We start from the raw sequence: 19593 nt of genomic DNA on the forward strand, positions 1-19593 counted from the left end.
AATGGTCACAGGACCCGATTCTGAGACAATACAACCCTTGTTATCAGAGCACCCCCAATAGGGGTCTGGGCTGCAGCTGCATCCGGGAAAGGTTTTGTTTGTTTTTTAACTTTTTGTTCCAAGTCTGGCGTTTCGTTTGCAGCAACGCACCGTCCCCAGACGTAGCTGCCATAGTTTGAAGCCCCCCTGCCGGGGCTATGGCCCTGCAGCCCGCTCTGGGGCTAGCGGAGCTGTGTCAGCAGCGGGCCCAGCTTGCAGGAGAGGCCGGGCCCAGCCTCCCGCTTTAAGGGCAGGCAGCGGGCGGGACTCGCCCGGCCGCTGCCGTGTCAGGCGCTGGGGGCGTAGCGAGCCGGGGGAAGCGGAAGCCTGAGCGCTGAGCCGGCGCCCGCGTCCCGCCCCTCGCTTCCCGCAGCGGAGAAAGCACCAGCCGGGCAGCGCGCAGGCGAGGCCGGGCCCCGCGGCGGGGGTGCACGCTGCCGCTCGGCCCCCAGCTGGCGCAGACCCAAGAGGAGCTTCCCCTTCCCCTTCCCCCCGTCTTGTGCACGCAGGCGGTGCTCGGCGCTGCGCGGCGCTGCGCTGGAGAGCCCTCTGGGGAAGAGGGTGGGTGTGCAAACTGTTCCTCAGCCTAGCTTCCTCTGGACGACTGGTGTTCAATGCTCTCTGCAGCCTCTTTCAGGGCGTGCAACGGGGGGTGGTGAATCCCCTAGTGTGATGCTCTGGCTGGGTTTTCATGACCTCTGGAAAAACATCTTTCATTTCATTTCCTCTCCGATATTCTTTGTTTCAGTTGGGAGCCAGGAGGAGAGCCTCGCCCGCCAGCTTCCTGCCACCACCAGCACGTGCGTTGCGGATCGTGGACCACGGTTTAGGAACCTCCAGTTTAAGGAGCCTGTATCTTATCCATGCCGCCCTAAACTTCGTGCTATTATTCAAGCTGTTCTCTTCAGTCGTTAAAACCCCTAATCCTGGAGTGGACTCTGTAAATTGATTCTAGAGCTTGATGGGATGGGGTTACATCCCAGAGACTCTTTGTTATAACGTAGGTAGAAATAATTTATTTTGCCCCTGCCCTGTGCAGGATAGATGGGGATTGAATGGCTGTTTATTTGTGCACACAAGGGTGAAAATGTGAGGATTTTGGGATATATTTGCTTTTGCAGGAATTAAAGATGGGGGAGGTGGGGGTGGAAATCTAACTTTCAGAAGCTCACAAATAAATTGGATCCCTTTTAAATGCTAATACTGTTTATTTCAGTATCTTTCAGGAAGTGACTTAGGGCAGCAGAAGTCTAAAGAAAAGTTGATTGTGGAGGTAGAGAGAACAGTGATTCACGATTTCACTCTGCATCAGCCATCTCCAGAATAATCCTGAAACTAGGGAGCAGATGGCAACGCCATCCTGTCAGTTGCTAATTGCAGCAGCTCAGCAGAACCTTAAACCAGGGAGGAAGAAGGGTTTATCTCCAGCTGGCTCCTTGCACCTGGCTGGGGAGATCTTAGCTGTAGCTTCTGGATTGAAACCTGCTCTCCTTTACGATTACAATTCAGTTGGAATAAACAAAATTGAGAACTACCTTCAGCAGATCCAGGGCATCGGCCTGACGAGGCATCGGCTGCACCTTCTAAATATAGCAGACAATGTTCTGATACTCAACCTGGAGAAGACAGCACTGTGGCTGGAAATGCTGTTACTCACAAACAAAGTGCCCTTCATTGATGTTTCAGCTTCTAGGATGTGTCCTGGCCGTTGTGAGCCAGAATACGTGGAGTCTATAAAAGGCCACATTGCTGAAATACTGGCTCATGTTAAAACACTGCCAAGTATCACATCTCAGGCCATCACTACCAGTGAGATCTTCTCTGCTGATTGGAATCTATGCACCATCTTTGGTGTTCTCCTGGGCTACCCAGCTTCCTATACTTTCACTGCCGAGGAGGGGTTTGACAACTGTTTGTCTCTGACCCCACTGAGAGTTTTTACTGTCCAGGCCTCTTGTTGTAGGATAAGTAAAGATCTCAGAGTCCGAATTTATTCCTTTAGTGTCCCAGAGAACCTGTATCTTGCCATGAAGGAGGGGCTGGATGCATGGAGTGGAAACCTGAAGGACGTATTTAGTGCACAGAATGACTTTGCAAACCTCTGTATCTCAACAGAGGTGGTTTCTCTAGCAGCTGTTGCTTTGTAAATCTAATTTCTTCATTTCTTATCACAGGTTTGGGGGGTGCTAGGCATGAAATCTAGAGGAACACTTAACACTCCCTTATGGACTAAGGTTCCCTCAGGAATAGCTTGAAACCACAGCTCACCCCCACACCTGGAATTTAGGGCCCAAAGCACTGGATGTGAAAGGTGACCATGTTAGATGCTGAATCTGTACTCGCCATGTCACTGGTACATGGAACACTTGCCTTTCCTGGAAGTGCACTTTGTGGATTCAGGCACCGACAGCTGGGTTGCAGGCAGTTCATGCAGGATGGATCCCAGTTGTAGGGTGTTCAACTCCTAAGGTTTGTCTACACTTATAGCACTGCTGTAGCACTTAGTGAAGACGCTACCTATGCCAATGGGAGAGCTGCGTAGGTACTCCACCTTCCTGAGAGGCGGTAGCTACGGCGACAGGAGAAGCCATTCTGTCGACATAGTGCTGTCTGCACCAGAAGTTCAGTCGGTATAGCTATGTTGCTCAGGGGTGGGGATTTTCCACTCCCCTGAGTGATGTCATTATACCAACATCAGTTCATAGTATGGACCAGGGCCTAGTAACCTGACTCTAATGGCACAATTGAACTCTGCCTTCCACATAGGCCTGTGGTAATTCCATCCCCTGCCCTACCACATCAACAGCAGCTCCTAATAGCAGTTTGACTAGAAGAATGAGCACAGTGACAGGAGTCAAGAAGCCATGGGTTCTAATCTCATTTTTTTCCTCTGGCTGCATTTGGGCAAGTGATTTCTCCCCATATGTGCCTTAGTTTCCACATCTGCAAAATGGGGATATTTACCTCTCAGAACTAGTGTGAGGATTAAAAAGGGGTCTATATTTGTATTGTGCTTGGAACGTGTAAAGTTTGATAAATATTACTACTTAATGCCCATGTTATCTAGTGTAACGCATCTACTATAGACCCTGCTTGTGCTAACAGCACAAATGTGTGTTTGCATTAAAGATACATACTGTTGTCAAAGCAATAGAACTCAGCTGTTAAAGGAATTTCAGTAAGTACCGGGCATTGACTTGGATTAACGCGGTATTGACATTTCACAATTTTTCTCCCCACACTTAATTAAAATATCAGCAACCTCTAGTGCTTTGTATGGATTGGAGGGGGGCAGGGAGGTGGAGAGGAAGAGGCTACAGTAATCAAGTAGGAGGTGACAAGGACCTGGACAAGAGCTGAGGTAGTCTAGGCAGAAAGCGAAGGGGTTGGGGGCAGGGTTTTGTGTCTCCTACTGAGTTCTGTCCTCGAGCTGATGCTATGCAATAAAACGTACGGTTGCTGCAGCAGACACACTGAACCTTTTCTCATGTAACCTGCAATTAAAAATTAAACCAAGCAACAGGAATGATCTCATGGCATTTATTGGACCAGGGTGACTTTGTTGAGGAGTGAGACCAGCTCAAAAATATCCCCCCAAAAACCCTACAAAATTTTTATACATTACAGTGAAGAAAGTTGAGTCAGTTGCTGAGATGAGGTAATTGAAATGGACAGATTCTCAGGGTACAAAATTGGCTAAGAAAGCCGCCATGGCTGCTGCTATCACCACCAGTAGGAGAGGGATCCAGTGGCCACGTTGTCCCTGAAAGAGAGAATTAAATGTGTTGAGTGAATCAGTACACAACCAAAGGAAATTTTTAATTTAACATTCGGTGTAAAGACACAGGCGCTATCCTTCCTCCATTGCCCAGATGACATGACAAACCTCACCACCTTCTGCTCCAAGTGCAATGTGTTTCTTTGACTTTGCTTCCTCTAATATAAACACATAATGTGTATTTAAAAGAAAGACAAATCCTACCAAAACAAGACACGCCCATGGATCTGCTGCTCCTGGGGAGAGAAAGGAACCAACTTGACAGATGTGTAGTCATGTTGCTTAAAGCACTATTGGAAGGGGCTCAGACTGTACAGTGATGCGTGCAGTGTAAGAACCTGAGTGGAACAGAACTAAGAAACAACCACCCCACCCCAGCGTGGGGCTTGCAAAGGTATCAAACTGCTCAGGATGTTTGCAGTAGGTAACAGTGGACACAGTAAAAGCGAACTCCTACTTTTGACTGTTTGCTCTGGAACTGATTGAGCTCATCTCGGCACTGACGTAACTTGGTCATGCAGGAGCGGTACTCATCGCTCAGGGCCTCCAGCTCAGAGCGGAGATCTGCGCACTGGAAACAAAGCAGACAAGCGTTAGGAAATGGCCCACGTATACCAAGAATTTGGCAGGTCTCGGTGAAGGTCCCAGTGCAACAGAGCCCATGTAGTGGAGAGTGATCTTCCCTCCCCCCCCCCTAGTATTGTGACATCTAGGGCAGGACAGCAGTTTATTGTTAAGAGGAGCCCAAGGGAAGCACATGCTGCCTCTGTCTGCATATTACCTCTCCCGGGGTCTTTAGCCTATAGTGCTAGTATGCTGGCATCTTTCAGCAGCACTCAAGTCATGTGGGACGAAAATGTAATATTTTCCCCCACCAAAACATAATATACTTAATCCCATCCTAGTGCCTATGACAGCAGAAGAGAAAGTCCCCAGGCATGCAACTGGCTCCTTATAGGTAAACCCCTTGCCCCCACGCAGAGCTTTACCGGCTGGAAGGTAGGAACAAAATCAGTAGGACTGAGTAAGAAGCGGGAGGGAAGGGAAAGGCATCACACAGGAACAGCCCCTTCCCCCAAAACACATCTTCCTCTGTGCCTGACTGGTCATTATTAGCTCTCTCCAAAACTTTTTTCCTCCCCAGCATGCCTTGGGGGAGTGACCCTTTAAATTGGGCAGTGTCAAACAGCTGCAGCCCTAAGATGCCTGTTTTGGAATGGGCTGCTGCTGACTGCATCTCGCTTTCTTCCAGCAGGTGAGAGTGGCTGTTATATTTTCCCTTTTCATTTTGGGGAGGGGAAGTTGTGCTTTCAGCAGCTCCCCCAAAGCACTAAGGTTCTGGCTGGGGGGCACTGTTATTACCTATGGAGACCTCCTAGTGTTTGTGTGTATTCTGTGTTAGTTGCATTGATGTTTGTGGCAATGCATAGCAGGTCAGGTGTGCCTAGGGCTGGTCAGATTGTTTTGAGGCCGCATTGTATGAGGAGTCCATGGTCTATGCAAGGTGCACTGCAAGTTTCCTGATGGTGCACAGTACTGTATGTAATGTAGCCCTGTAAAAGCTGTTGGCAAAGGAAGAACTTTGTGTGTTCTAGCCAGTTCCTGCTCTCACCTGTTTCCTTTAGATTTAATGGTATTTTGCACTCTCCCTGCCCCCAGCTGATTTAGATCCAATTTGCAATGTCTGGTGCTTGTAGTCATTGAAGGTTTCAGAGTAACAGCCGTGTTAGTCTGTATTCGCAAAAAGAAAAGGAGTACTTGTGGCACCTTAGAGACTAACCAATTTATTAGAGCATAAGCTTTCGTGAGCTTATGCTCTAATAAATTGGTTAGTCTCTAAGGTGCCACAAGTACTCCTTTTCTTTTAGTCATTGAAGGAGACCATGTGAGTTCAGTAAGACACTCTGAGCCCTAAAGGTAACTCTGAGTTCCATCGGCCACAGAGAAGGGTAAATGCCTATTTGATAAATTCCTGTGTATAAGTCCCTTGGTGCCTAGGTATTTTATAGGCACTATTATTAGACAGTCAATAAAGAAAGAAAAAGCCTCACCTCTCCCTCCCCACCCAAACAACTCCTCCCAAGGGTGTGGGCCTGATGAGGACATAAAGAAATAGGGGAAGAGAGATTAAAGCAGAGCAATTAAATTCCCCAGAGCCACAATTCCCCAGGCCTCATTTTAATTGTCTGATCCTTTACCTTCCAAGTACTGGAGCCACAGGTGTGTTTGGGATGAGCAGCGCGTAACTGCCCCACTGGCAGCTGCCAGGGGCTTCTGAGTGCAGAGGACAGACTGGCAGAACATCTCTGTGGTTCTGGGGGAGCCCGCTGAGACGATAACTGTGAGGGGTAGGTGTGTGCTCCCCGTAACAGCGCTCCCTAGGGGTATCTAGCATCAGTGGCATTGCTAACACATGCTTGTGCTTACGAAACGCTAATTCTAGGGGTCTACCTGTCCCCCACGCGGGTGCATACAGGTCCCTTGTACCCTCTCTGCTCCCTGAACCCCAACCACTCTGTCTCTGTGTCTGCTCCCTGTGGCGCTGCCCTGTGCGTGTGCTGTCATGTGGTGAGCCCCGTGCGGGAGGGACTTGTCGTCCAACACTGCTCCTGCATCCCACAGCTCTGTGCGCACTTAATTTTAAAATGTGCCTTTGGGTATTTTCTCTTTACTGATTCCCTTTGGTGAACATAAACTGTGTTTCTATCATTCTCTTCTTTGCTCCAGGAGGTAACAGCGTCAAAGGAGCTGGCTTGGCGGGAGGGGCGGGGAAGTCAATGGTCTGGGAAGATGGGTACCAATGTTATGTTTTATTTTGATAGCCCTGAGCTCCTCTATGTACAAGATTGACCTGCAGTATTTAACTCGCATGCCAACATACATTTCAGCTTCTGCATGGGAAGGTTTTATTCGGGGTATGAAATATTTTGTGACTTTAAGGCTATCTGTGTAAAGGGCTTGCTTCGAGGTCACTGCATGACTATTCTTCCACCTGGAAATACTTAGAGGAAACCCAACGGGGGGTTTAGTTGAGGTCAGACTCAAAATGTAGTGACCGTGAGTCTCCAGTTACAGAATTAGATGCTATTTGTATGGTTATTCCTAAAAATCATCACACACCATTTTTATTTCTGCCTTGGAAGCCTTTAAAAATAGCAATTAATCTCCTAATGAGAACACTGAATCTCATTAACGGATTGTATCACCTCCTCACCTCCTTTTCCTTTGCAATGAGCTGGGCTGTCCTCTTTTGCACCTGGTCCTTCAGATTTTCCTCTCCCTCATGGTCAGGATGCTTTAACAAAGCATCTTGTTTTTCTCTGACTGGACTGGGGGGTTGGAGCTGCATAGTTAAAACCTGATCTAAAAAAACAGCCAGACTTCCAATGAGAAATGAGTCCAGGCTTTTGGTCAGCCTCTTCATTGTTCTACAAGTTGATTATCTTTAACTTTGTACACTTAAACATGTATTCAGCTGCTAAGCAACTGGAAATGAATGCAGGACATGGCTTAGTTGTCTTACTGCTCGGTTGTGCATATGAGTTAGAAATATTTATTTTTAAAACAATTATTAGGTGTTTGATAGTAGTCTGGCAAAGTAAGCTACCTTTGGTGGGGAGGGGGGTCAAAACTCCCCAGTCTTTGATGATGATTTTCTTGGTGTGCAGGGGTAGCTGAAATTGGAGATGTGGCATATCAAGTAAACAATGACTGGCATGGCCTCTGAAGCAGAAGTGTTGAAATCAAATCAATTTATTGTTTAAGGCATTTGCCATCACAGATACATGTATTTGTATATAGTGAGGCTAAATTTTGTATCAATTAGGAATACATAGCAACCTGTTATGAACAGTAGAATTGCTTTACGCTAAACAGATAAATCGATTTCACTAGAAGTTACTGTTTAACCTTTTCATGTGAGGTTAGAAGCATAATGGTTGTCTAGAGTCTGAGTTACAAAGTTTTCTGACCTTTTCTTCCTACCACCTCTTCCTGAGCCTTCTGCTCCTTGGACTGGTTCTGTAACTGGTCTGCAAATAGAATAAGCCACTATTATCACCCAAATTATGTACACAAATCAGTTTCATTATGGGCATTTCTTCTTTCTCTTCTAATCTGCCCATTCTCCTATCTCAGCCCTCCTTGTTTGTTTTTAGTTCACTGTAAACTGGTTCTACTGTGTGGGTGGTTTGACTCGCTTTATTCATACAATTTCTTGGAAAATTCTGCCACCAGTTATACCCAAGCTACTCTGCTAAAAGCCCAGGGGTTGTATGGCTATCCCCTAAGACAGAAGAGTTAGGTCTGTTGTTGCTGTTATAAAAAAAAATACCCAAACAGATGCTGTGAAGTCTGGACAGATTTACTCTGAAAGGCAAAATCTTATTTGCCTATGATTATTGAAGATAGCATGCCTTCCTTCGCAATGTACAGAGAAGTGCAACAGTACCTGTCAGCAACTTCACTGGCTCCCCCACTCAGTTCAGGACCCAGTACAAAATGATTCTCCATGTCCAAGATTTTTAAATGACGTGATTTGGGGCAATCAAGCTGAGAGATCTTAAAGAGAGCAGATTTTCAAGAGGCAGGTGCCAAGCACTGTCTGAAAATCAAACCTCTTTAAGGCATCTCAGGTTGTGCACCCAAGAAGTCAGGCTGTCAGAGTGACTAGTCACTTTTGAAAATCCAGGTCCTTGTATTTTAAATGCTCGGTGGTCTTGCTCCAGCCACTGCTATCTGCGTGTCTCACGCCTCATCCTTCTCCCCTTCTCTCTAGCCCCAGTGTCCTGTTAACAGTATCCAGATTGTGTTAACGTGAGAGCCGTCTCCTCTGACTCTTCTGTTGTCTGAAACAGCTTCCCTTTTGCCCACTCCACTGTATCTCCATCTCTTTTCCAGTGTCCGGTGAAAACAGTCTCCTCTGCCCTCTCCTGTTGTACTTTTTCTCCCTCTGCTAATATTTAACTCTAAGACAATCTGGGATAAAGTCTGTGTCAAAGACACACTGTAAAATGAGGTTGTGTTGTGCTAATAATGATCAATGCCAAGTGCTGGTGATGTGCCTAGTGGAGATGAGCAGGCTATGGGGGGGGGGGGGGAAGAGGGAGGGGAGGGGTGTCTTTCATGCCCTCCCTCCCTCCAGATCCCTGGATTTTCTGTTTGCAGAATCAATCAGCTGAGACCTTCTGATAACCTGGTCACCTTTAGAGCCAATCACAGTTGATCTGGGTGATGGGTAAACCTGCTTTTATATAACGAATAGGAAAGACAATCCCATCAGTCTCTCATAATGACAGGTTTCAGAGTAGCAGCCGTGTTAGTCTGTATTTGCAAAAAAGAAAAGGAGGACTTGTGGCACCTTAGAGACTAACCAATTTATTTGAGCATGAGCTTTCGTGAGCTACAGCTCACTTCATCAGATGCATTTTTCCACTACAGCTCACGAAAGCTTATGCTCAAATAAATGTGTTCGTCTCTAAGGTGCCACAAGTCCTCCTTTTCCATCAGTCTTTGTGCAGGGGAGTTTATCCATGAATGGAGAAGAATAGATGTAACTGGAGAAGGCTCTTGCATTTCCTTGTAAGGCGCATTTCACAGAGCAGTGGGCCTGACTCTTATCTTATCCATGTAAGCCAGGGTTCATGAGCTCACTGGGGTTAAGCTGCAAAGGCAGCGTCAGACTTAATGCATTTTAAAAATGCAGGCCTGTGCCCTGCAGTGCTACTTACTGCGCAAACAAGTGATTGTCACCTCCAGCGCCAGCTTTTGCTTTTGTTCATTTTGCAATTTACCTGAAATTAACAAATTAATTATTAGAAGTCAGGGATGACAAAAAATCTCTGAGGAAATCTCTGCAAGTGCTGCAGGTTTCCTTCTCTCCAAATTTGTACAACTTCTGTACAGTGGAATGAAAGGTGTTGAGAGCCTTCATGAGCTAATGTTTTTCCTTAAGACTCCAGCGATTTCCTGTTAATCACACATGCCCAAATAAATGCTGTTTAACCAGTGAAGGCAGCTTTACTGGTGCTCTTTACACTCTATTAATAATGCTGTCTGTTCTGGTTTTAGTTTAAATGACGGTTTGCAAGACTTAAATCCATTAGGTAGATACGGCTGCCATTAGTTTATCGGTCGTTAATTTTATTTGCTACACTTAAAATAGCCACATTAATAGTAACTGAATTTCAGGGCCTCTGTCTGAACTGCCACTTGCCAATATGATTAGCATTTATTTATGGCCTCATCATGCCCATCACTGTTCCCATGCAGCTCAAATGTTAAAGAATTTGTCAACAACCATGTGAGGTGGGTTAGTAATATCCCCATTTCACAGGTAGGGAAACTGAAGCACAAAGATGCAGTGACTTGCTCTAGACTAGAGCACACAGAGGGTCTGTGACAGAGCTGGGGATTCAACCCAGAGCTTTTGGCTCCCAGACCACCCTTTCTTTTGGAAAAGTCACTTGACCTCCTTCTAACTCAGTCACCCTAGGTAGAGAAAATTGGATAAAACTTAATCTAGGATCCCTACTGGAAACCAGAGTAGTCTTCCAAGCCTAGATGTTCAAAGTGCTTAAAGGAAGGTATTTTTTTATGTTGGGCTTTAACAACTGGGATTTTTAAAAAACGTATTTCCTGAAGGTAACCTGTTGGGGAGAAACCTTTGCCATTACTCATCCTGCTCTTCCCTTAGCAAAGTCAGTACCTTCCATTGCACTGATGTGCTCCATTCTGAGCTGGCTGTCTTCTTGTAGAGCCTCGAGTCTCAAATTGAGATCTTCCCGCTCACTCTCCAAGTTATACAGGGCCTGGTGGAGCTGCTCATTCTGGGTGTCTGCCCACTACATTCAGGAAAGAACCTCAGCATCAGGGCATTGGTTATAGAATTTATACTTAACAATTCAAAGGATACACAATGTGGGTCTGGCCGTCAGAAGTCAAAGTGAGCTGAGTGCTCAACAACTCTGAAAATCTGTTCCTGTCTGACTTGTAAATAATAACACAGCATTGTTTAACCAAGAAATTAAAGGCCTTGTTTTCAAATTGGCCTGAATCTCTGGCCTGCATAGTTGTATGCTGAAGTTTTTGCACACCTAGAAACATGTGTTTCACTGTGTAATTGATTCCACTGCTACAGGAACCACTTGGCCTACAATTGCAATGCAGCCTCTTCTGAAGTGGAGTATGGTGGCTATTTAACAGTATGGAGAAATGCCACACAAAAGAATACTCTGTGCAACTCAGTCTCAAGGGGAATTCAGTTATTTGAACTCCATGGCTGGGACATCAGGGTTACAGTCATATGGAGCAGATGACATTACATAGAAATGTAATGAGTTTATAGACATTTTAAACAAAGTTGCAGCCTGGGGAAAATCTTATAATCACCTAAATACTGTAATTTAGAAGAGGATACAGATAAAACCTCTGCCATAGTGGAGTTGTGTTTGAATTTAACCCATTCGTGATCATACATCCGTGGTCTCTGACAGCCTGACCAGAGCAGCAGAGGCAACAAGACAACCATACGGCAGAGAACGAACTTACTTGCAGTTGGTTCTGCAAAACACAGAGCTTGTTCTCTAGTTCAGTGTGCTTGGTGGCTGTCTTACTCCACTCTGCTTCTAATGTGTCATAGTGTTCTTTCCAGAGAGCACAGTCGTCTTCAGTGACTGCCAGGGTCCTCTGAAGAACAAAACAACACCCAAGACTCAACGTTGTTAGCTGAGGACTGATCTACACACCACGTTGCTGCACTGTGTGATTTTATACTGGTTTAGTTAAAACGCTGCAGCTCTTGTATCTGTTTAATGCCAGCTTTTATCTTGCACCTATACATTTACAAGCACAAGCTCATCTGATAGAACCAGTGATGAACTCAACCCAGGCGCCCCGCCTTTAAAGATTCTCCATTCCCCTCATTGAAATGAATACAGCGCATCAAAATCCAAGCATGGAGAATCAGAAATCAGATTTTTGGTGTCATCTGTGAAGATTCCAGTCTGTGTAATGTGCTGAACTATGACACACACCCCCGCCCTGCCGCTCCACACACATGAATGTGTAGGGTTTGCTCTTTCAAGATCATACTCTGACAGCGCTGTCTCGAACACCTCTGGGAAATGCAGGGGCGAAGTAAGTTCTGTGCATTTGTAATATAACATGATGGCATTGCCCTGTTTTTGTGTAGTGAAGTAGCATAGAGACATATTAGAATACGGTGCTGCCTGATGGGGAGGGGAGAGAAACAAGCAGGAGCTTTTCACTCTGGAAGTTAAAGGTCCATATGACTGTACATACAAGAGGAGTGTTTAGTATAACTACCATGAGTTTGACATAGGGGATTACCTGAACTCCTGTGTGTTTCTGTACGTTTAAAACAGATTGTTTCTGTGCTGCTTTGTCATCGTGTTTTGTTTTTTGGTGTTGAAAATGTTAATTTGTTCCCTGGCCCAGTGGACAAATGTGGCACAGGAGAACTCTCCTGGTGACGTTATTTGTTAGGATTTTGGTCTCAAAAAAGCCACACCAAAGGGCACCCATCCAGAGCTCTGGGTGCTCTGGATGTACATTTAAAAACCACAATAACATTGAGATTACAAACCATAAAGCTACCGAAAGCAGCAGCATTTCTCCTTCCCACCAGGTTATTTAATCACCCATCATTTGGCTCAGACAACTTAAATAACACCCCACACACACACGCACCCAAACTTCTTATGAGACATTGTATTGTTAAGTATGGGGCTAGAGGTTAGGGGGACAACCACTTTAGCCTTCGTTCAGTAGTTAAAATATATTATTTTGCACAGTTGTTGAAGATGGTAAAAGGCAAAATCCTCTTCTCACTAAAGCCAAGGGGTTTGGGTCAGTGATTTCACTGGGAGCAGGATTGGGCCCAAACGTGATTGAACTGGCGGTGTGATTATACTTTTCATCAGCCTGAAAACGGGCCTGTCCCTCTCGCTCGGACGTCTGCTGTGGGATTCATGTTCCTCACCTGAGCGCTCTGTAGCTGCTGTTCTGCTTGGAGTTTCTCCTCCAGCAGCTTCTGCAGAGCTTCTCTTGCTTTCTGCTCGTAGGTCTGCTTTTGGTCCTCCATCTCCAACAGAATCCTCTTCACGTTGTCCTTTGAGTAATGCTTTAAAGAGACAACTGAACTGACAGTTGATTCAAATATTACCAATGGACTTTTAACCCACTGGTGAGAGACAAGCCTAGAAATTCAAAAAGATCCACCAGGTTCCAGTTCAGGATTGCTCTCTCTCTAATACATTCTCCACGGCTTTGTCATGATTCAGTTTTAAATGTCTCAAACACCGCTACCCTTGATGGGCTACTCCCCAGTCTGAGAGATCTCACTGGATCTGAGTATTAGCACGTACATGGATAAACGCATCAAGCTGCAGCAAACAACATAACAGTTTTTTGACCCTATTTAATAACAGCCTTCTGGAAAGTAAGACCTGACCTAATTAAATTGTTCTGTGTTTTTACTTGCATGCAAAGTTTTTCTTTCTATCTATTCTCTTTGCTTTTTTGAAAAAGTCACATATGTTACCTGGGCACAGGTGTGAAGCTGATTTTCAACGGCCCTCAGTTTACCCTTTAGTTTGTCTTCATTCAGCTGACCCTGGAAGAAATAATTGAGGCAAGGTCTGGAATACTGAATTACACAACAAACTCTGCAGTTTTCTAAGTGAATCCATCATACTTTTGCTCACTCATGTTTCTGATTTTTCTTCTGCTCCTAGTGTCATACCCAGGGCTGGCCCAAATTATTTTCAAAGTTTAAAGTTTCAAAATTTCAAAAAAAAGTGGGAAAAATTTAGAATTTCAAAGTTTTGAAAAAAGGAAAAAAAATGAAACACTTGCAGTTCTTCCTCCCTCCCCTTTTTTCCCCCCTAACCAGCTCTATCAATTATAGGAACGCAGGAGCGCTCAGAAAAGTTAAAGGCAAAGGAGACATATAGTTACTCTGGATGATTTGCTGAGTACTGTCTGTACTGAGAGCAGAACTGCCCTCCAGCCCACACACACAGCCTTGCTTTCTGCTTCATGATTCTCTCTTGCAACAACATTTTGGCTTACAGCTCCAGTGGGTGGCAGCATCTTGTCTCGTCAGCTTCCATAGGAAACAGATTGGGTTTGCATCACAATGAGCTTTGTTGGGGGTGGAGAGAGGAATGGGGAAACTGAGTCATCATATTTTTTTCCCAGTGTTGGTCAGGTTTTCTAGTTGGGTTTGTAAGATGCAGGCTCTATGCAAATCCAGGCAAGGCTTCTAGCAAAGTGCTTGCCTGGACTCTCGTCTTCCACCTCTGATCTGAAGGATGTCAGCACCACTGCCACTCACTACTGTGTGAAGCCACGCTTAACATCCATTGGGTTATTATTTAATATTCCTATCATGGGAGCATCCAGAGGTCCCAAGCAAAATCAGAGCCCTGGCGTGCTGGGCACTCTGTCAACACACAGATGTTTGCACATCCCAGCCCCAAAAGTGTAAAGTCCAATAAATCTAGCTGTCAGTTCCCATAACAAACTGGAGGCCAATTGTATTTTTTTTTTAAAAAAAAGAGGGGGGTGGCAATTTTGAGAGATATTTTTAGATGCAAGATATTGGAAGAGACTTCATGCCAGATTCTACTGGCAGTCTTCTTAAGCCTGTGGAAAGTGGATGTAAAGCACTGTCTAGTCAGAGTGGTAGCATTTCTCACCCACTCTATACAGGTGTAAATGAGCATAGAGGGCCTGATGGGAGAATCAGACTTTGTCTATACTTGACAGGGTTTGCTGGTACTAGATTTATACCAGCAAACTCCCTCCTCCTCCAAGTGGAGATGCAGCTTACACCCGCAAGAGCACTTTGATCCCTGTAACTTAGACCATTTCCCTAAATGGAGTAAGCTCTACTCTACAAAAGGACTCTTCTACCAGAATAGCTGTGTCTACACTGGGCTTTTGCCAGCACAGCTATGATGGTTACGTGTGGGGAAAAAAATCCCACCCATGACCAACATAGCTATGGTGGCAAAACTTAAACCTGTTGACCAGGCTCAGGTTGTATTTACCAGCCCAGAAAGGTTTGCTGAGAAGACACCACAATGCCCCCCTTAGCTGTTCATTCTCACAGTTACATTCGGGTTGTTCCTCATGTCTGAGCTCCCTTAAGATGACGGCTCACACTTCTCGCAGATCCCCGCCTCCACAGCCTGAAGGAGGCACAAAAGGGAGCTCAAAGTTAGTCAGAGGCCCAATGTTTGCAAAAGTGGCTGATTTTGGATGCCTCAATCCTTGGGTACCCCGGGGCCTTATTTTCAGAGACTGGATGACCTCAATTCTATGTGGAGTCAATAGAAGCTACGGATGCTTGGTTCTCTGGATCTGAGGTTGGGCTACCAAAAATTGAGACATCTATGGCAAGTGGCCACTCCAAAATACTTGGCTGCAAAATCCTCCCTCAGCTGCATCCCTGTTCAGCTGTCAGCGAATCACAGTGTTTTTTCTGCAGTGTCCTGGCTAGCCCATGATTGGTAGACTGTATCTGATGTTCCCTCCCCCTTTGCTTTTTTTAAACCTGTCATTTTCAATTCCTGGTTTAAAGAAGCAATTTTAAGCATTGTTTTTGGACTGCATTCCCTTTGCTCAAATGCCATGCCAAATAAAAGGGAGAAAAGTGATCCCTGAAAGTGGCAGCGAGGCAGTGGAAACAGTCTTTAAACTACACAGAAAATGTTCCAGACTTCCCAAGGTCAGACAGAATTTTTGGGGATGGGAAAAATATATTCAGGTGGTGTTTTTACACTTTAAAAGACAGGTCTAAAAAGTCATTACTGGTTACTGTAACAACATGAAACTTTGAGCTCTTCAGACGAAAGGAGTTAGCTAACTATTTTACAAACAGTATTTACTCTTTACAACAGCCCTGTTGTTATCCTGCTGCTTGCACATGAGGAAACAGAGGCACAGATAGGTTATGCGGGTTGCTGAAGGTTGGTGGCAGAGCTGGAAATAAAACCCAGAGGAAATGGAACCCTGCAGTCCTGAATATAGCCCCTCGGCCCAACTGCTAGATATATTCCTGTTGTACTGATGAACGCATTCATTATATTGGTCTAGATGCACCCACAAATATTAAGTAGGATCCTACAGGGATTCTCAGTGTAATTATGATCAGACCATTGTTGTACAGCATGATCACATTTTTCTTTTCCCTTCAGACTTTCTATTATAGGAGCTATTGATTCTAAAATGCTGCCTCAAGGTTTGGTGCCTCAGCTCGTTATGGAAACATAGCAATCATCACCTAATTTGCTTTAGAGAGGCTTCCAGATGGGACCCGTAAGATAAGCTATTACCAGCAGGACAGTGGGGTGGGAGGAGGTATTGTTTCATATTCTCTGTGTATATATAAAGTCTGCTGCAGTTTCCACAGTATGCATCCGATGAAGTGAGCTGTAGCTCACGAAAGCTCATGCTCAAATAAATTGGTTAGTCTCTAAGGTGCCACAAGTACTCCTTTTCTTTTTGCGAATACAGACTAACACGGCTGTTACTCTGAAACCTTAAGAGTCTGGCAGCCTCATTTGCCAGCCGTGAACTTGCAGAAGCCCCTCGGAGCATTTTCCCACAGGCCTGTTTTCTTCATCATCTGTGCTAAACTATTCCCAGAGGGCCAATTTCTAAATATCATTTACTTTGTTTTCTCTGTTGGCTACAACCCCAGCAACAAATAAATTTTGATTGCCTCATGAAAGGCTAAAAGCAGAGGAAGCAGAGAAATCTATTTTCTATAGCAAAGACATTAAGAAGCAAAGTTCACCCACCTGTTTCTAATCTGAGGTTTCATGGCTACTTCCTGCCAGTGTGTGTGTCAGCGTGTTTTTTCCTGCTCATATTATATTTGTCAGAAGCATTTTACGGAGGAAGTCTCAAACCGCAGTACATCTTAACGCATTTTTTGCTCCATGTCACCCAATCGGTTGGCTCTTCTGCTCTGACAGAACTCTTTCAGATCTTTTTTTTTTTTTTTTTAAGTCTAGTTCCAAATTAACATTTTTTTAACAGCAAATATTTTGCAATGTAACTTGATTTTAAATTTCTGTTTTAAAATTTGCTTTATGACCTAGTCCATAATGGCTTGTACTTCTCAGAAGTAATTGCTTAATGTCACCTCCAGGCTGCTGGTTAAAAATCTACTCTGGGTCAGCTGTATTCAGAAATTGTTACCATCTGATGCCTGTTTGGTGAGCCATGGGAACTAGATTTGGTGGGGTGGAGGCCCTAATTCAGCAGAACACTTAGGGGTGTGTTTGTTTAAGTGTTTTGCTGATTCAGGGCCCTGGGCCCCTGCTGCGGGAAGAGTGTCCATATAACACAAACTGCCGCCGCAGCTGGCTCTAGGTCGTCTCCTGATTGCTTGTCTCAACGGAGCGGCAAAGAAGTGAATAGACTTTAACTTCGAGGGGCTCCCTCTAACGTATATCAAGAATGGATTGAGATATGGTGTGTGGCAGAAGCTTGCGCTGCTGCTGTCTGTGTTGTATCTGTTCTGGTGGATAAACAGATGTATTCAGCCTCCAGGATCGTGAGTCTAGCACCTTCACCAGAATGAAATTCTTTCCCATACACAGGTGGTTTAAACTGAGACGCCTGCTCCGTCTGGTTCTGGATTCATTCTTGGCACTGTTATTTAGCACCTCATCTTGGCATCTTTTGGCAGGAGAGCGCACAGAAACAAGCTGTTGCAGACCTTACCAAGGCTATCCCTCTTGTTAAAATCCCTCTTTTCCCCCTTTGTTTCTCTGCACAAAATGGGGTGGTTGTTTTTTTAAAAAAAACAATCCGTGTTTTCTCAATTGAAAAATGGCACTTCACTCTAAATGAAAAATTGCGTGAAAAAAATTCATTTTGGCTCAAATCATTTTTGGTCTCCCCTTCCCCACAAAAAATTGAAACAAAAGTTTGTTTCAAAGTGAAAACTTTTTTGGAGGACGGGGGGCAATTAAGATTTTTTTTATGGTCTTTTCCCCCCCATGGTCTTAGACTTTTTTCCTACTGGAAAAGGAGGAGAAACAAGAGTGACAGAAAATGGGGGAAAATCCTCAAAACTTTTAAAAAAAGAAACAGGAAGAGAAACATTTTTAGTTCAAAGCTTAATGAAAACTTACGTTTCATCCCAACACTTTTTGTCCAAAAGAATGAAGGGGAAAAAAATGAAAATGTCAAACAAAAAGAACGTTTCCATAACAATGGAGAGGTTTTTTTCAGCTGGCCCTAAAATGAAACAATATTGGAGAGGAAGGGCAATGATAGTCACATGCTAAATAGTTCTGAGCCCAGTCATGTCCCCTTGCAGCCACAGCTCAGCTTCAGAGCTATACCATCTTCTCCATTAGGAGAAAAGGATCATCCCAGAATGTATTAGAAGACCAGAAACAGAGCTGGAATTCAGGTGGCAGAAATAAGCAAGACCTGATGGGGTTTTCCCCCTTGCAAGCATGGGACTCTGCCCTGGGAGATCCCGGCATAATCCTAAAGCCAACTAGAAGTACGCAGCGTAGCCATTTGGTACCTTCCAAGATTTTTCTGATGCTTGTAGCAATGTGGATAAAAGCTCCTGTAAAATCACCATCTTCTGCTTCAGCAGCAGCTCTCGATGTAACGCCTCCTGTAGGCAAAATGAGAAAGCCAGGCTAATATAGGTGCTCTGAATGCGTCTCAGTGACCCTAGTTCATCTGGACAGCCAGGGGTGACCTGTTTCCCCTCTAGCACTCATTATAGCTATTTTCACTCCTCACTGTGTTTTGGGAACTTATTCCCTGGGCTTCAGCAGCTGCTCCTTTTGTTTTCCTGGCCACCTTAAAACTAGGTGCATGATACCAGTTTAGTAAAAGCTACCTCTTCACACATACCCTCCACCCATTTCTAGAACTGTATTTATCATTTTTCTGCTTACCTTGAGGTAGTTGGAAAGTTGAATTATTTCCTAAAAGTGAAAGAAAAGCGAAGTAAAACCCAGATTCAGTTTGTCCAAACCTTCTATTTGATGATATTTTTAAACCAATCACTTCCATAAAGGAAAAGATTTTGCAAGTAACTGCAGTCAGTGGTATGAGTTCTAACCAGCATTAAATGGGAACCCTAAGTTATCACATTCTCTGGGCAATGATAATAAGCTATACAGACCTTTACTGTGCTTAGGCTTGTGCAATAATGCAGCTGTTCTGCCATTCACTGGCTAAACCCGAAGTACTAGTAGGTATTTTACCGCACAGTCAGTGCCTTCCCTGGAACAAGACTGTCCCTGTCTACTGCATTAGATGTACCGTCATAGATCTTTTTGTCAGTAAATTAATTTCCAGCAATCTCTGTCATCTACATTCCAATAAGAAATAATCAGGAACAAATCCTGCTTTCATTGACACTGTTAAAACCCCGGAACTGTAGAATTTGGCCCTTTAATGTTAATGTTTCTTAGGACAACAGGATCCTCATAGGCATTTCTGTACAGGTTATTCATATGTTTTGCTTACCTTGTCTAATACTGCTATTCCACAGCTAAAATAAAAAAAGACAAGGATTTTCTTAAGATGGACATGAGACAGATTTATGAAAAAGATCACAAGAATGGGTGCACTGAAAATACTTGCTAGGGAGAGAAGCAATCCTATGACGATTCATAGAACAATAAATAATGCCAATAATAATAATTCTTTGCACTTGTATAGCACCTTGTATCTAAGTACGTCAAAGTGCCTTTACAGGTATC

The 19593-nt window shown here is 44.5% G+C and overlaps 3 protein-coding genes across 5 annotated transcripts in view; 2 read left to right on the top strand and 1 right to left on the bottom strand.

Annotated features, from left to right (window-relative positions):
- Nucleotides 1–396: 396 nt before the first annotated feature.
- LOC311510942 (UPF0739 protein C1orf74 homolog) lies at nucleotides 397–3559 on the top strand. The gene is made up of 3 exons (XM_084611074.1): nucleotides 397–600; nucleotides 788–1039; nucleotides 1256–3559. The coding sequence occupies exon 3, from the start codon at nucleotides 1386–1388 to the stop codon at nucleotides 2184–2186; it is 801 nt and encodes a 266-aa protein (XP_084467200.1). The 5' UTR covers nucleotides 397–600; nucleotides 788–1039; nucleotides 1256–1385; the 3' UTR covers nucleotides 2187–3559.
- A 38-nt stretch (nucleotides 3560–3597) lies between these two features.
- Nucleotides 3598–19593, bottom strand: part of TRAF3IP3 (TRAF3 interacting protein 3) — a 28252-nt gene continuing 12256 nt past the window's right edge. For all 3 annotated transcript variants that reach the window (XM_084611327.1, XM_084611326.1, XM_084611328.1), the window contains exons 5-16: nucleotides 19358–19382; nucleotides 18781–18810; nucleotides 18396–18491; nucleotides 13380–13451; nucleotides 12819–12959; nucleotides 11366–11503; nucleotides 10524–10659; nucleotides 9547–9609; nucleotides 7789–7848; nucleotides 7032–7180; nucleotides 4275–4388; nucleotides 3598–3802 (exon numbers count right to left, since the gene is read on the bottom strand). In XM_084611327.1, the coding sequence (XP_084467453.1) occupies nucleotides 3719–3802; nucleotides 4275–4388; nucleotides 7032–7180; nucleotides 7789–7848; nucleotides 9547–9609; nucleotides 10524–10659; nucleotides 11366–11503; nucleotides 12819–12959; nucleotides 13380–13451; nucleotides 18396–18491; nucleotides 18781–18810; nucleotides 19358–19382 (1108 nt within the window). In that variant the 3' untranslated portion in view covers nucleotides 3598–3718. The remainder of the gene's footprint in view (nucleotides 3803–4274; nucleotides 4389–7031; nucleotides 7181–7788; nucleotides 7849–9546; nucleotides 9610–10523; nucleotides 10660–11365; nucleotides 11504–12818; nucleotides 12960–13379; nucleotides 13452–18395; nucleotides 18492–18780; nucleotides 18811–19357; nucleotides 19383–19593) is intronic.
- The window catches only part of LAMB3 (laminin subunit beta 3), a 123108-nt gene continuing 109660 nt past the window's right edge, over nucleotides 6146–19593 (top strand). The window contains exon 1 of the mRNA XM_084611325.1: nucleotides 6146–6165. The gene's annotated coding sequence lies outside the window, so the exon portion shown is untranslated. The remainder of the gene's footprint in view (nucleotides 6166–19593) is intronic.

The sequence above is a fragment of the Lepidochelys olivacea genome (assembly GCF_965140295.1).
Source record: "Lepidochelys olivacea isolate rLepOli2 genome assembly, chromosome: 21".
Lineage (NCBI taxonomy): Eukaryota > Metazoa > Chordata > Testudines > Cheloniidae > Lepidochelys > Lepidochelys olivacea.

What these genes read in the sequence shown, in the direction of transcription:
- LOC311510942 (XM_084611074.1), top strand. Translation starts at nt 1,386, where the DNA reads ATGGCAACGCCATCCTGTCAGTTGCTAATTGCAGCAGCTCAGCAGAAC.